This window comes from Dermacentor albipictus, chromosome 1 (assembly GCF_038994185.2).
Source record: "Dermacentor albipictus isolate Rhodes 1998 colony chromosome 1, USDA_Dalb.pri_finalv2, whole genome shotgun sequence".
Taxonomy (NCBI): domain Eukaryota; kingdom Metazoa; phylum Arthropoda; class Arachnida; order Ixodida; family Ixodidae; genus Dermacentor; species Dermacentor albipictus.
Genome location: NC_091821.1, coordinates 285020203 through 285036696, shown reverse-complemented (window position 1 = coordinate 285036696; position 16494 = coordinate 285020203). Strand labels below are relative to the sequence as shown.

The window sequence follows — 16494 nt, the reverse complement described above, 5'->3', positions numbered from 1 at the left end:
TAAAAATAGCATCACCGGTTAGAGCTACTCTCTGGCGTTCTGGCCATATACTTTGTTTTTCCTCTTGACAAAGTTAAGTTTTTGAAAAGTCCCGTAAGAAATTGATTAAATTTCTGTATTAAAAACTTTGCATCATTTGTTCTAATGAAGATATACAAAATCTAATTAGATATTTGCACTCAGCAGAAAAAGCCGAACAATACTGTTAAATATCATCCCGTTCACACTAAAATTAACAAAGTTGGTTTTAAGACCCACATCTCCCCTTAAAAAAGAAATAGAGAAAACACCGTCAAAAGTAGAGAATAATTCCGTGTGTTTTGAATGACGCTTCTACAGTTATCAGTCGAGCCGCCTGACATAGCCACTCCTCTGCTGTGCTTATGCGGGTGTTTTTCTAACCTTCTGCGGTGGGTGTAGTCCGTCTAGAACCACAGCGTCCACCACTCTACGCGGTTGTACGGGACCGGCGGCCACGCATTGTTACGCAATTTCCCAAATAACAATACCAGTCAGTTTTGGCACTTGGTAGAGCATTAAACGTGGAATCCAAAATAACTGATTGTTCCGCAAATATATATTTCTCTATAATTCTTTCAGAGCTAATTCAAAAAATGCTACTAGAAATCTTTATTTTACACTTTTGCTTGTTTACGTGTTCTTGGCAGTTTTCTTCCTGCGCAAATCCAATTGATGTGATTCCTTGTTTGCCAAGTAAGGGAGAAGTGTATCTTACAGGTGTACTTGGGAGGTACACCTTATTTGATTTCTCTTTTGCGTGTTTATGCGTCTTTATGGTAAATGATGGGCACTATTCATATTTGGATTAGCGAAGGACCTCCCCCCCCCTTTGAAAAAGCAATTCTGGATACCGTATTTACTCGCATAATGATCGCACCCCTGAATTTTGTCGTCAAAATTCAATTCTTTTTATTTCCCATGTAATGATCGCACCCCGAACTTGCCGCAGCGATATGTCGTGTGCCAAGTCTAGCTAATATTGATCGCGCTTACCATCTGTCGAATGCCGCATGAACGACTCTTCAAGACAAACCAAGCGGTCTGCACGCACCAAACATCTTAAGTAGATGCCTCATTTCATTACTTTCATCACTTTTCGCTCTTCCATGACTAGGAAAAAGCTGCAACCAAACTTGCCTTTATTATGTGTAGGCTTTATAATGGTTGTGTTCAACAACAACAAAAAAGGCGCCTTTCGATTCTTCTCATCTGCACTCGTGGGCACGAAACAAATTGTGAGCGGCAACGATAGTAGCCACGTTTACACTGATACGTTAAAAGTGTACCCTATTCATACGCCGACGCTTGTAACACAGCTAAGATATTCACCCACCCTTAGCAGAAACGTGCCATATTAGGATAGTAGTGAAGACAGATGTCGTAGTTTCCACAGCATGCTGGCCATGTGTTTCTGTCACTGGCAGCTAAGTGCACCCATCTGTTTCTGTCCCCTCAAAGTGGACATGGCTATGTTATTGCCGCAAACTTGCCGATATTAACTATATTATTCATTACTGATATGGAAAAAACTGTTTCAATGCACGTAATGTACTCGCAAGAAGAAAAAAAATTGCGTTCGGCGTGTTTGGCTTGCTCCGCCAACCGACATTTTTGTTTTTTGTTTTTTTCCTCTTTTCGCGGGAAATTTAACCCGCGTAATAATCGCACCCCTGATTTTGCGTCAATTTTTCTGACAAGAAAGTGCGATCATTATGCGAGTAAATACGGTACGTGCTTGGTACTGAACGTTGATGCTGAAACATTGTTTCCCGGGAACGTATGAACCGGCCAAAAGAAGCATAAATATACTATTGGGTCATGTTTTGTGTTCTTGATGCGATTGTTGTTGCTGGGAAATCGTATGAAACAGGATCATACCAGTGAGGTACTACTGTAGCTCAATTCGTGACTCATATACCGGTGCACTGAACTCTAAACAAGTGTGCAGTCCTGTAATGCCTTCGCAAAGAGCCTTCCCACTGGAACCCTTAGCCTACTCACTACATTAATGCTTTTGGTTCACTACATAATTCAGTTGATTTCCCTAATTCTGTTGATTGATACCTTTGTACCACTGAGCTTCCTCTGCCGGTAAAGATAGTAACCCTCCATAGTGGCTATGGCGTTGCAGTGCTAAGTGCAGGATTGAATCCAGACTGTGTTATCTGCATTTCAATGTGGGAAAATGCAAAAATGCCTGTGTACCATGCATGGGGCACACAATAAAGAACCCCAAAAAATAAAAATTAATACTAAGTCCCACACTATGGTGTGCCTCATAATAATATTGAGAAAAGACGGGGAATGCGGGAGATGGAAATTCAAGACGATGAGCAGAACGTGAACAAGTTGAATGCAGGAGCCAACGTTTCGACAAGTGGACTTGTCTTCTTCAAGGCGACATATGCTTTCCTCGCCACAGTATATATAGGTGGGGTTCTTCTAAAGGGGAGAGGGTGTGAGGCGGGAGGACGTGGATAAGAGGGAAAATGTGTTAGCGTGTTGAATTAAGGGTAAAGGAACCCTTTGTACAAGGTCAAAGTCAGGGCACCTCCCCCCCCCCTTCCCGGTCTGTCAACGCTCGCGCGTTAGCCGGCGTGTCAAGGGCGTCTGACAGGCCGGCTGAAAAAAAAGGGGGGGAGAGAAAAAAAAAAGAAAAAAGGGGGGGGGAAATACGCCAAGAAATCCAACTAAGTGTTGTTGCCTATAGCTTGAAGTTTCACATAGTGAATAGATTCTAAAGCTCCCTTTGAAACGTTTATGCCTATTGGTTGCAATGTCTTGAACTTATGGATAAGGTATGATTCTCTGTATTTTCTTTCTCGTTCAGAACGGAAATTTGACTGTAAAAGGTAGAGCTTAAGTTCATGAATTTAAACTCTACATCTTACAGTCAAATCCATCTTACAGTCAAAGTCAGACAAGTCCACTTGTCGAAACATTGGCTCCTGCATTCACCTTGTTCACGTTTTGCTCATTGTCATAATAGTATTGTGGTTTTGGCACATAAATCTTCAGAATTTAATAGTAAGTGCATAAGATGAATGAATACATAAGATTGTAAGTACGTGGCAGTAATGCATCAGAGCTCGTTCATATATCTGCAATGCAGTAGTGCTTCTGTTACTCACTTTTAACTCTTTCCACACTTTGCAGTCATGTGTTGTTGTGCTGCGAAACATGGTTGGTGTGGAGGACTTGGATGATGAGCTCGAGTCTGAGGTGACTGATGAGTGCGGTCGATTTGGCACGGTCAAGAGGGTCATTATCTATCAAGAACGGCAGTCCGAGGATGACAATGCTGAAATCGTTGTCAAGATCTTCGTTGAGTTCTCCCAAGCACAAGGTGGGTTTTATTTCATTCTTTTTTCTTTTCAGAGTAGTGAATGTTAAGGCCCTGTACACTCAAGAACTAACGAGTCGAGATTGATTTGTACATTCCGGCTATGCTTCTGTAGAGTGGTAAATTATTGGGTAGTGTTGAGAACGGTCATCGCCTGTATTGCATCTTACCCTTGTGCATCTTACTTAGTGGCATTCGTTAAATGGACAGATAAAGCACCCAAAATGTTGCAGCAACGAGAGAAACTCGAGAAAACCAGGCAGATCTTGAAATGTCTGCCTACAAATGTGGGCGAAACAAGCACACCAGTGAATAGCCTCAGAAATTCACATCAGTCAATAGGAGCGCTCCCTTTGCACTACATGACTGCAGTAATGAATCACAGTGCTAGTTTTCCCTTCTCACACTTGCTTTTGTTGCATTTATTTTTGCATGGAGAAACACAGCGCTGCAGCTATCTGAATCTCCAAACTCTAGTGTTTATGACGATACTAAAATGGCGGCGCTGCGTCACTGAAAAAGTGTGCTTGTGCAATCTGCACCTCCCGAAGCCCGATTTTCTTCCCTATTCGAAGTCGACATGCTAAAAAAAGTGCAGTTTTCTCAAATTGTGCTGTTTATTTCTTCCAAATTTTCGCTATAAGACAAAGGAAGGTCTTAGGATTACAAAAAAAAAATAAAGATAGGAAATTTTGGGCAAGTCGTTCATTTCATCACTGCGTTCCTCCTTAATTTCCTGTTTGTTTTTTATGTTTTTGGGTGATAGGACTTTTGTGGTTCAATGCATTTCAATGCACACCAGTGCATTTCGTCGGAGACATTGAAAATTGATATCTCGGAACTGGTGCCGCCCAGAGAATTAGTTCCAAACGGATATGCCGTGTGAACTCAGTGGCTAGAATTTTATGATTGAGATATGTGGCATAATCTAATTAATCAAAAAGTTTATTAGCATAATTATGTCAAGTATTCAATTCATCATGTTCATTTCTCTCAGAAGCAATGGCCGGCTCATCGAGTAATCTAGATCAAAGGTTAGAATTGTGCTATCTGCCATACGCAATCTTTAAAAAAACTTTGTGCAGCTAAAAAAAAAACTCCCTGTATATGTCGTGGATATATGTCTATATACTCTTAGATTTACATAGAAGTGCATTGGTCATCGGCATCTCTTCGTGCCATGCAGTTAATAAACCTGGTTTATTTCACTGTAATATTTTCTTTTATCATTGTCCCTGATCAATATTCCACTAACAAGAAGCATGCGTAAAATGACATGATATGAATAAAATTTTTTTTACGTAGCTTCATGTTGTAGATAGGTGGCTTCTGTGGCAAAAATTACATGTTACTTTTAGAAAACAAATAATAGCAGTTCACCTGGCTAAAACTACAATCGGTACCGGCCCACAAGAGTTGCGGGCGCACCAAAGCAAGTAAAACCATAAATTTTACTGCACAGACTGCGAGAAAAACCGGGCATCCGCCAGCATCCATGCAATGAACGCGCACTCGTTAGCAGACGACACGCTTGACGACAGCAAAATTGACGAGGTCATGTTGTATAACCCATGCCTCAAATATGTGTGCGTAGTGTTGGACTGCTAAGCACGAGGTTGCAGGATCGAATCCCTTCCACGGCGGCCGCATATTAATGGGGGCGAAATACGAAAACACATGTGTACTTATATTTAGGTGCACAATAAAGGGGGGACGCGGGTTTCGCATTGCGAAAAATGGCCGAAAAGTCAATTTTTTGAAAATCACATGTTCAATTTCTATAACTCTTTTTCTATCTGATCCCGAAATATCATCCATATTAACCATGTAGAAGACCTCTAAAAAATTTGTTTTATCAGCCAAGGTGGCGAAAAATTTTGCAGAAATCAAGAAAGAACAGTGTTCTTCTAGCCACAATATCTCTGGAACGGCGCAACCGAGCGCCGCCATCTTGGTCTCGTTGGAACGTGCATTTCTCCGTCTTCAAATTTGCCACTTAAGCTATGTCCTCCGTACAGAAACAAGCACACAAAAAGCAAATGATTGAAGGTCGTGCCGGAGTCTGCGATTGGTCGCACCCGCCACGTGACTCCAGCGCCGTTCGCCATTGGTCCGGTGCTCGCGTCGTCTGTTCCGCTCTTTGCACCTCGCGAGCCTGGAAGTCTCCACTCGCCATAATCTCAACGTGTCAAAACGGATGCGGACATTGCGGTAGCGTGGCCGATCCCTACGTTTGTGGACATCACAGACCCACGGCAAAGCATTCCAAGCACCGGCGACGCGCACTTCGCGACCAAGATTCGCGCGCGAAATCCTCAGACATACGGCTAGGCATTTCAGCACTCGGTGTTCTGGAATTTGTGACCAAGCACATTGCGCATGCAATCCTCGTACCGCAGCTAAGCATTTCGTGCATAGGAGCCTCTTACTCATTGATCAAGCACATCGCACACGGACATCTCGGGCCCTCACCTAAGCATGTTGTGCATCGGCGCCTCTAACTGCGCAACTAAGTACATTGAGCGTCGACTCCTCAAGCCCGTGTCGAGGCATTTCGCGCGTCGGCACCTCGGACTGCGCGAATAAGAGCACCGAGTGTCGACTCCTTGAGCCTGCGGCTAGGAATTTCGCGCTTCGGCACCTCGGACTGCGCGAACAAGAGCATTGAGTGTCGGTTCATTGAGCCCCCGTCTAGGCATTTCGCGCGTCCGCACCTCGAGCCCGCGTCTAGGCATTTCGCGCGTTGGAACCTCGGACTGCACAAATAAGTGCATTGAGTGTCGACTCCTCGAGCCCGCGTCTAGGTATTTCGTTTGTTGGCACCTCGGATTGCACGTATAAGCGCATTGAGTGCCAACTCCTCGAGCCCGCGTCTAGGCATTTCGCGCGTCGGCACCTCAGACTGCGCGAATAAGCGCATAGAGTGTCGACTCCTCGGACTGCGCGGCTAGGCATTTCGCGCCTCTGCACCTTGAACTGCGCAACTAAGCACACAGAGCGTCGACTCCTTGTATCTGCGGCTAGGCATTTCGCGTGTCGGCACCTTGGACCTGCAACCAAGCATATTGCGCATTCACTCTATTATCATATTGTCACGATAGCTCATAACAATATCTATCTTACCTCCCCCTTCATAAAGAGAACCTCATCATGAGCTCTGTTCACTATGCCCCTTGGTCTGACACAACATTTGGCTACAGAAGTGATCGAGGCGTCATACAAAAGTACAATTCTGGAAAGCACCTAGCAGCTGCATATCTATCACTGGCTCTCTGATCCTAAGTTCCACAGCCATCGACAGGTGAAGATGACCTGGAAGGCTACTTTCACTCAGACCCTTCATTCAGTATCATGGTCAATTCTACAAAATGAAAAAAAAAATTGGAGGACGCTTAAGCTTCGCCTTCAAGAGTGGAACGCAACAGCGTTCCTGTCGACCCGCCAAGGGGTGTAAGACAATGGGCCACAGGGCAGCCATCACTTACGAGGCGCCCTGCATCAAACGCGGTGAGCGTCGAGCCATATGGTCGAGCAACGCGGCGTGCGGCGCAGCAACGAAACGTGCGCCTGAGCAAGCGGAACGAACCAAAGAACTCGGTATCTCGGAGGGGGAAATGATGCACGCCAGCCAAACGTTGTGATCGGCACGGGCAGAGAGATAGACAGATAGTGATCTAAAGAAAGGAAGGACGCTTGATTCTGTAGAGGGAGCAAGGCGAAGCGTTGTCAGGGGAGAGAGAGTCCGGGAGCTACCCGCCTCGCACAGCTCCAATGCGCGCGTGGCGCGCCATCTGTCGGGGCAGCGCTGTACACGGAGAGGAGGGGGTCTTCTGTGTTTGCCGCAAGATGAATCTGCGTGTGCGGAAAGCGCAGAAGAAATGCAGCGGAAACGCACTTCGCTACTCGTGTAATTGCGACTTCTGTAAGTTACGTGTTCATAATTACCGATATACACCACAGTATAACCTTCCACGGCTTGTTTCGAAGGCAACACCGCATTCACTAGAGGCGCGTTTGTACTGCTTGGAAGCATCGAACTCGTGGCTGAGTGGTAGCGTCTCCGTCTCACACTCCGGAGACCCTGGTTCGATTCCCACCCAGCCCATCTTGGAAGTTGCTTTTTATTTATGACGTGCCTGCCGTGATTTATCGCTCACGGTCAACGCCGCGGACGCCGACGCCGACGACACCGGCTTTTCTGCGACACGAGCTCCTTTAACGCTATCGCGTTAAAATGCCACACAGTCACACATTTAGTATGGCCATCCTTACAAATCATTGAGCTTCAAAACGGTGCCAGTTGTATTGCTGTAGATTCACTTCAGCAAAAGCTACATTTGTTTGAAACTTCAAATGCGTTTATTTCAGTTCGATGTTTTTGCACACTGTACTCAGCCTTACAGGTGTTTTTTCTGGATTGTTTTTGGTTAAAAATGACAAGGATGGTATCATTTTATTCGCATTGAAATGATCTGGGGGTGATGCTATTTTCATTACTCTTGCACCGTCATGAAAATTACATTCAGATATAGTACTTGCTGCTAATTAGAAAAAATTTTCATCATAAATGCAAGATTGTTTTTTTGACCGTAAAATGTTTCCGAATACGAATAGCATCACCCCCTACAGTAGGTCTTTAGCAATGGTGTCATGCATTTAGTTTTTGGTTTAGCAAGACGGAATCATCAAAAAGCCCCGTAACGAGATTGAAATTAATTTGACTTCAGACCTCAGTATTTGAAATGCTACAGCTATCAAAAATCTAATTACAGATCTGAAATCAGCGCGAAAAATTACACCAGACAAGTGGAGTTTATTAAAAAGTTACCCAAAAATAAGAAAAAATTTTTTAGAACCCATGTCCCCCCTTAAAGAACCCCAGTTCGTCCAAATTTGTGGAGTCCCCCACTACAGCGTGCCTCATAATCAGATCGTGGTTTTGGCATGTAAAACCCCATAATTTAATTTAAATACAGTAGAACCCCGCTGTTACGTACCTCACTGCTGCGTTTTCCCAGCTGCTACGTCGTTTTCATCCGGTCCCGGCATAGCTTCCATAGGATACAATGTATAAGGAACCCCGCTGTTACGTTGTAGCTGTGAAAACGTTCCCGCATGGTACGTTGCAACTTAGCACCCCGCACCCGCCTGGGCTAAACTAGGCAGCGCGTTCCAACCGCCATTTTGGCTTTTGACAAGTTTTGGCTGGGCTTGGCCGGGCTTGGCTATGGAACTGGCTCCAAGAAGCCGCACGCCAGTTCGAGAGGCCGCCACTAAGTGGCCATTCGTGAAAAATGCTCTCACTATCATCACTGTGATTACGGTCACCGCATCGTTGTTGGACGTGTTGCCCCACGGAGCAAGGAAACTCAGGAGAGGTCCTGACGTCATTCTTTGTGAAGCTAAAGTGAAACCGGAAGTTGGCGTTGCTGGTGGCGTTGCTGCGCCTACCGGGCCAGCTCTCCTCTCTTGTTTGCATTTCTCCCAAGCGGCGCTGCGCGCAACCGGGCTGCTCGGACGCGCGCGCTCCGCAGCAATACTAAACAATCGTTAGCACGTCAGCATGATTACGCCAAAGAGGGCAAAATTTCCCGCGGATATTCCTTCGTCCGTTGCCATTGCCGTGACGCGGTGACGACGAGGAGCACGAGCCGCATGGTGTTGGGGAGTTGCCAAATCGTAGCTTTGGAGAAGCCGTCGCGGCTCTGGACCTCCTCCGCACGTACGTCGCACCTCACGGTGACGCTGACAGCAATGCGGCCTTCCAGGCTATTGAGAAACGTGTGGCGATTTCTAGCGAGCGAAATAAACGGCAAGCCGCCATTATAGACTTTTTAAAGTCCTAAGCGCACTCTGTGGAAATAAATTGTCTATAGTTGAAGCTGCATTTTTTCATTCATTTTCGGAGCTTTCCTCACTGTTGCGTTTTCCCGGCTGTTACGTTTTTTTTCCCCGGTTTGGTGACAAACGTATGAACAGGGTTCGATTGTATGTACTATACGTAGCAAAAAGGTGTGAATATAAATTTACAGTTGAAATAACGCACTACTATAGGAGCTTACGCGCGCAATCGGTCTCAGCGCCCGCAGCAAAATTCAGTTGAATATACTGCAAAACGCGTCTTCGCCCCAATCCAGTTCGCCTGCTGCGCCCACGCACAATCTTCCTACACATGATGCCTTAGTGGGATAGCGCCGTTCAACCCACTCGACCATTGTCTAGTACAGAGGTATATGTACACATGGTAGCGAAGATGCCATAGAAGCCCATAGTCCTGCAATGGCGGCTTGTGGAGACACGGCAGTGCCATCTACATTTTGCGGGGCCAACTACTTGGTGGAAAAGAAAAAAAAGAGTTTGCCGTTCGAGACTTGTGCCAAGTTGTCTATTGCACCAGCTGACATTCCGTATGCAAAGCACGCAACGGTACGTACAAATGAAGCGTAAGTGAGAATATTCGCCGCAACATCGCATCACAATGTAACCTGGATACACCTATATGTATATATATAGACCTGATTCTAAAATGGCACGCATTGCACTGGTGAGCCTTCAGAGTTTTCCATGAAATAGTAGGAATGGGTTCACCCAGATTTTGAACTTAGTACCATATTGTCACGTGGTAGTGACGTCAAAGAACACAGTAGCGATACTGTGAAAGACAAAACTAACTTTTATTGGGCGAACCTGTGCCCACAAAAACGGGCTACGCTTAAAGCACAGCAACAGCGGCAAACACAGTCGGCGATCGGCGATAATTTGATCAGCGGGTCAAGTGCGTCGGCTTTTATAGATCTGTCGTCGAATGTTTCAGAGTAATCGCTGGGACCCGCGTGCCTTCCACAAAGTTCTACACCATTCGCGTCAGGTGACGAAGTCAGATAACATAAGGTTCGGCGAACACAGACATCGGATAGAAGCATCGATAACTTTCCAGAAACTTCGGATACATACAGGCGCGTCCCACGCTGTGCGATTACATTTGTTAGGCGGCGAAACGTGGTTGCCCGATAAAGATAAGTACACGTGTTAATACCCCCCTCTTAAAAAGCATCGACCCGATGCTGCAAACAAACGAAAGTAATAAATAAGCACTCGTAGCAAAAGAAAAAAAACAAAATAAGGAAAGTTCGTTAGCGTCCGTGAAAAGGTTTAAGACGCACTACGTGGACCACTTCAGGTCGTGCGCGACGTCGCTGTGAATGCGAAATGCCGTCTGGCACGACCTCATAGTCCAGTGCGCCGATACGTCGGATGACTTGGTAGGGTCCGAAATAGCATCGCAATAGTTTCTCACTTAGTCCTCGTCGACGTATTGGTGTCCAAACCCAAACATGGTCGCCAGGCATGTACTGGACGTAGCGTCGTCAGAGGTTGCAGTGTTGGCTCTCGGTACGCTGCTGGTTCTTGATCCGTAGGCGTCGAGGTGTCGGGCTTCTTCGGCACGCTGGAGATAGGTAGCGACGTCAAGAATCTCTTCGTCGGGTTCCTGCCGTAAACCAGCTTGAACGGGTGATCTGTGTTTTTGCACTGCGGTGTTATAAGCAAAGGTTACGTACGGCAGGACCGCTTCCCACGTCTTGTGCTCGACGTCGACGTACATTGCTAGCATGTCGATGAGGGTCTTGTTCAGGCGCTTCGTGAGACCATTTGTCTGCGGGTGGTAGGCAGTTGTCCTCCTGTGGCTTGTCTCGCTGTATTGCAAAATGGCTTGGGTGAGCTCTGCTGTAAAAGCTGTTCCTCTGTCGGTGATGAGGACTTCTGGGGCACCATGTCGCAGAAGGATGTTCTCGACAAAAAATTTTGCTACTTCGGCTGCCCTGCCTTTCGATAGAGCTTTAGTTTCAGCGAAGCGGGTGAGATAGTCCGCCGCCTTATTCCGGACGTTGATGTCGGAAAGGGTCCCAACAAACCAGAATCCATCCCGATCTGCTTAAATGGTCGTCAAGGAGGTTCGATCGGCTGTAGTAATCCTGCAGGCCTTGTCGGTGGTGTCTTGCATCGCTGACAGTCTCGGCATGTCTTACCGTAACGGGCGACGTCGGCGGTCAGACGCAGCCAGTAATATCTTTCCTGTATCCTCGACAGCGTCCGGGAGAATCTGGGCTGCCCAGCGGTTGGATCGTCATGTAGGGCGTGCAGTACTTCTGGACGCAGTGCTGATTGAACAAGACGAAGGTAGTTGGCGCGGACTGGTGAGAAGTTTTTCTTCACGAGGAGCTTGTTTTGTAGCGTGAACGAAGACAATCTATGCTTCCAAATACTCGACGAGGCCTTTTAGCTCCGGGTCTGCTCGTTGCTGTTTAGTGAAGTCTTCCGTGCTTATTATTCCAAAGAAGGCGTCGTCGTCCTAGTCTTGTGGCGGGGGATTGATGGGGGCATGGGATAGGCAGACGGCATCAAAGTGTTTTCGTCGGGACTTGTAGATTACTGTGACGTCATATTGTTGCAATTTGAGGCTCCACCGCGCCAGCCGTCGTGAAGGGTCCTTTAAGGGGGGACCTGGGTTGTGAAGATTATTTCCTGCAGCTTATGGCCAAATCTGATGAAAATAAACAAGTTTACTTAGTTTTTCGTGCTGATTTCGAATATGCAATCATTTTTATGGTAGGTCCATTAGTTCAGGAGATTGACACTGCTGCCATACTATTCTTTCCGGAGACAATGGAAAAAAAACTGCTCAGCAGAAAGTGAATATTATTGCATAGCTAGATACTATGATTTTAATTAGCCATTCTGCAGGTGATCAAAATTCTTTTCTTGTCCTAAGGCTACCACACCAAAAGAACATTAATAAAATGGAAATATACATGCGCACAAATTTGAAATTCTGCTCTCAGCACTTTGTAATATGCAGATTAGGCTTTCTGCTAAAGAAAGAATTAATGCTGTAGCTGTTCTAGATCATGAGATATCACTCCGACAGTCTGGTGAATTGACCCAAACACATGTTTTGAGAATAGTGAGAAAACATGCAAAACCCTATTTTAAATTTAGAACAGCTTAGTAGACACTAGGCATGTAGTCCTGCTGACTCCCAGCCCCTGTGTGCCGCATTTTCAGGGACTGGCACAAGTTTTCTGGTGCTTTGCGCTTCTTGGCTGATGCTGCCATTCGACACCTATCTTTCTCGGCCATGCGGGTGCGACTTTGCTCGCTTGGATTTAAACGTAGTTTTTTCATTATGTCCTTTGAGGCCCTTGCATTGCCTGCATTTAACTTCAATACTGCCTATGCCACATTAGCCTGCACCATGAACAAAGAAGCGTGCCGGTCTTTTGGCGGCAGTGCCCAGATCATTGAATGCAGGCTTTTGTTGTTATTTTGCGTTTTACCATGCTGGCAACGTTGCAGCAGTTTCTTGTCTGAAAGACGTTCATATATGGGACGTAAAGCCCGACACACATGAGGAAGCTTTCGAGGATGTTTTGGAACTGGCTCACCTTTGGCCACTGCAGCATTTTGCTTGCACCAGGAGTTTGGGCCTGATGGACAAAGAGTGTGATTAGCCACATCATCGTTTGATGTAATGTGATGATATGTGGCCATCACTGCATTTTGAGTGGCATCTACATCTCCTTTGTGGGTTTTCAGAGCCCATCCATAGTATGAGGTTAACTTGGAGATAAAGTCTGCTGTCAAGCAGCCCTTTCCACCAAGACTGTCATGTCCAGGGCCTCTGTGTTTTGCCACCAAGTTTTGCAAAGCCGTCCCCATGCGCTTTTGCATGTGATTCACGTAGTCCTCTTTTTTAATTGGCATATTCTCATGCACTTCATCATCTTGTAAAGCGAGATAACTGCGGCTGTCCCCTTCACAAAGTACTGTTGTATACCGCAGATTGCGCCGCTCCAATAATCGCCTGAAAAGGATGAGGGCAGCTTCCACCTCCATCTCCCCAGCTTTCTTATAAGTGTTCTTCTGACACTTGTGGCCATTCTTCCAGGCTCCATAGGAATGGTCACTCTCCTTAGGCCCCGACTCACGCCCACCACAGAAATTGCTCAGTTCAAGAAAGTCGAGCACAAGTCCACTGAACAACTCAATCACGGTGCTGACGCCGACTCCATGACCCGTCATATGCCACCGCAATGTTCCCGGTATGACCCGCGTTCAGTTTGGCGTAAAGTTCGCGAATCGACCACAAGCAGTCGCTCGTCAGATTACGCACCGCACGATCGGCTTCACGTAGCTCTGCCACGTTTTCGTGTGTAGAGCCCGAAGGCTGATGCCCATCAACAAGAAAACGTCTTTGAATGCGGTCTGTCGATTCCCCGTTGCCTGCATGGCACGCGTAGCCAAAACGTTCACAGCAGAGGATTTCATTCGTTCAGCACTGGGAACGCGCAGCGAGCTCCACACCGACGCAATCTCTCCACAGTTTGCACACATAAAACGCAGCATCACAGTGAGTCCATATTCCCGCTCATCTCGAACGATTTCCAAGGCACCATTGCAGATATTGCAGTTTGCAAACGTTATTAAAGTGTTCACAGCACTCAAATCCACAATCCCATCAGGCGGGCGAAGTGCATCGTCCGTACTGTCATCCACAAACTCGCGTTTCCTCTCCGTCGCTGGAGCGGGAGACAACTCCGATAGCTTTGCTTTGGCTTTCACTTCCTCCTCCTCCAGCTTGGAGGGTTGCCAGTAGATCGTATCTTGCCGTACCCAAGCGCTGTTCGAAGGGTCCGCGGCAAACAGACTTGTCACAGTATCCGCAGCAGCCAATGCAGTTGTTAGGCCTGCCGTTGCTGCATCGTCGATTTCGGCATCGGACGCTGAGGTTATGGCGTCCTGAGCGTTTTGCAGTGTCGAGCAACATTTTTTGAAGTTTTCGATGAATGTCCGTTGCACTTTTTCGCACCAAACTTGTGCTGCGTCGGAAATTTGCACTCCGTTTCAGACATCGCATCCTGCTTCCTCGCTGACACTGGGGCAAGATGGCGCGCCTCAATGCATGGCTCCAAGCGCAGAGCAGATGATGGCCATGCAGTTCAGCCAATCGGGAGGCAAGCTCAAGTCAAGTGCACTGAGTGACCCGCTGGGGTTGCTCAGTGGCTATGGTGTTGGGCTGCTGAGCACAAGGTTGCGGGATCGAATCCCGGCCATGGTGGCCGCATTTCGATGGGGGCGAAATGCTAAAACACCCGTGTACGTAGATTTAGGTGCATGTAAACGATCCCCAGGTGGTCGAAATTTCCGGAGTCCTCCACTACGGCGTGCCTTACAATCAGAAAGTGGTTTTGGCACATAAAAACCCCATAATGAAAATTTTTTAACCTGCACTGAGTAACAAATAAGAGGGCATTCTAGTGCCTTTTTTTGCTGGGCATTTTCTAAGTGGCCAGTAGCTGAACGGGGCCCGTTCTGGCGGGAATTTGAAGGGAAAAGTCGCTCTTTGAAATAAGACCAAGATTTCCGGGCTAGCACACGTGGACGAGCAGGCGCGCGTTTTGGAAGGTGTGCCGTTTAAGCGCAAGTTTCGCCTGAAATTCAGCTAGTACATGTCGTATAAGGTGTCACTGCAGCTAAAATACTGATGTTATCGGTATGAAATTAACAATGTGGATGCAATAATAGCTGTACATTCCAAAAATGCAACAAAAAAATCGAGTTCTTTCGTGATTTTTGGTCGCTACAACCCGTGTCCCCCCTTAAGATGATACTGGCAAACAAAGCGGTGATATTGCAGAATGCCAACAAGTTCGGGCTCAAGCGGAAAGCGGCAAAAGAAAGACAGCATGAGACGTTAGAAAAAGTTCTCGTCCAGTGGGTGCATCAAGCACGGAGCTCTGCGATCAATGTTGACGGCGCCATTCTAAAAGAAGAGGCAGACCTTGTAGCATTGTGTCTGAGCATCGACGACTTTCAGGCATCGAACGGGTGGCTGGATCGCTTTAAAAACGAAACAGGATTGCGTACAGCTGCTCCTGCGGAGAAAGCACTTCCGTGGACGTTTCGACGGTGAACGAGTGGATGGAGTCGCTGCCGGAGATGACTGCTGCATACAAGCCCTGCAAAGTTTTCAACGCCAATGAGAGCGGTATATTTTAGCCATATGCAGCCCGAGCAAACCCTTGCATTTTTAAGGCTGACAGCTGTCATGGTGGCAAGCATAGTAAAGAGTGTGTGACGGCACTATTCTGTGCTAACGAGGACGGTTCCAAGAGGCTGCCCATGCTCGTTGTTGGAAAGTTTGCAAAGCCACAGTGCTTTAAGAACTTGAAGACGCTGCCGTGCAGCTACAACTTAAACCACCAATTTTTTGCACCAGCTGGATAACAAAATGGGTGCTAGGGCTAAGAAAATATTGCTTTTCGTTGACAACGCGCCATGCTACCCACCCAATACGTCCAGCCTGAGGAACATAAGGGTTGTTTTTTTCCCGCCCAACTGCACAAGCCCGCTGCAGCCGCTGGATGCCGGCATCATGAAGTGCGTCAAGCAAGGGTACCGGGAGCGGTTAGTGCAGCGTCAGCTGGCGGCTATGGAGCGCAGCGAGTCGGAAAGAAAGATCACTGTGCTCGACGTCATGCACTTAATTGCCAGTTCGTGGAACGCAGTGTCGCGAAGAACAATTGCTAACTCGTTCAAGCACTGTGGCTTTAAGCGAGAGACTGCCTCCTCTGCTGGGGACGCAACAACCTCGATGCCGCTCGAGGCCGATGCAGGCTTCGCCGACAACGATTTCGAGGGTTTAAACTTCACCACGACCTTCGCCGAGTGCATGGAGGTCGACAACATTGCGATCTGCGGCGAGATGTCGCTGGATGACGCCATTGAGGAGGCTTTGCCTAGTGCCGACACCGCTTCGACATCGGACGAGGGCAACAACGACACCACAGATGCCGTGCTTGTGCCTACCACGTTCGCCGAAGTGCTACGGCACATAGACTGCATCCGGAACTTCATCTGTTCATGTGATGCCACAGAGGACCTCCTTTTGGACGTTTCAATTCAAGCGAAAGCTCTTGGTTCACGGATCAGACAAGGTCCAAAAGAAATTTACCGACTTTTCTTAAAGTTCGCGCCGGCTGGGGGGAATCGCGGCTGTGGGCAGTGGAGTGCCGTAAAGGTTCGTTTCAATAAAGTATGATTGGTACCTGTACTGCAGCATTAATTCTTAC

The 16494-nt window shown here is 47.1% G+C and overlaps 1 protein-coding gene across 3 annotated transcripts in view; it reads left to right on the top strand.

Annotated features, from left to right (window-relative positions):
* The window catches only part of hfp (Poly(U)-binding-splicing factor hfp), a 322321-nt gene that overhangs the window by 205576 nt on the left and 100251 nt on the right, over positions 1 to 16494 (top strand). For all 3 annotated transcript variants that reach the window (XM_070531376.1, XM_070531377.1, XM_070531378.1), the window contains one exon: positions 3178 to 3367. In XM_070531376.1, the coding sequence (XP_070387477.1) occupies positions 3178 to 3367 (190 nt within the window). The remainder of the gene's footprint in view (positions 1 to 3177; positions 3368 to 16494) is intronic.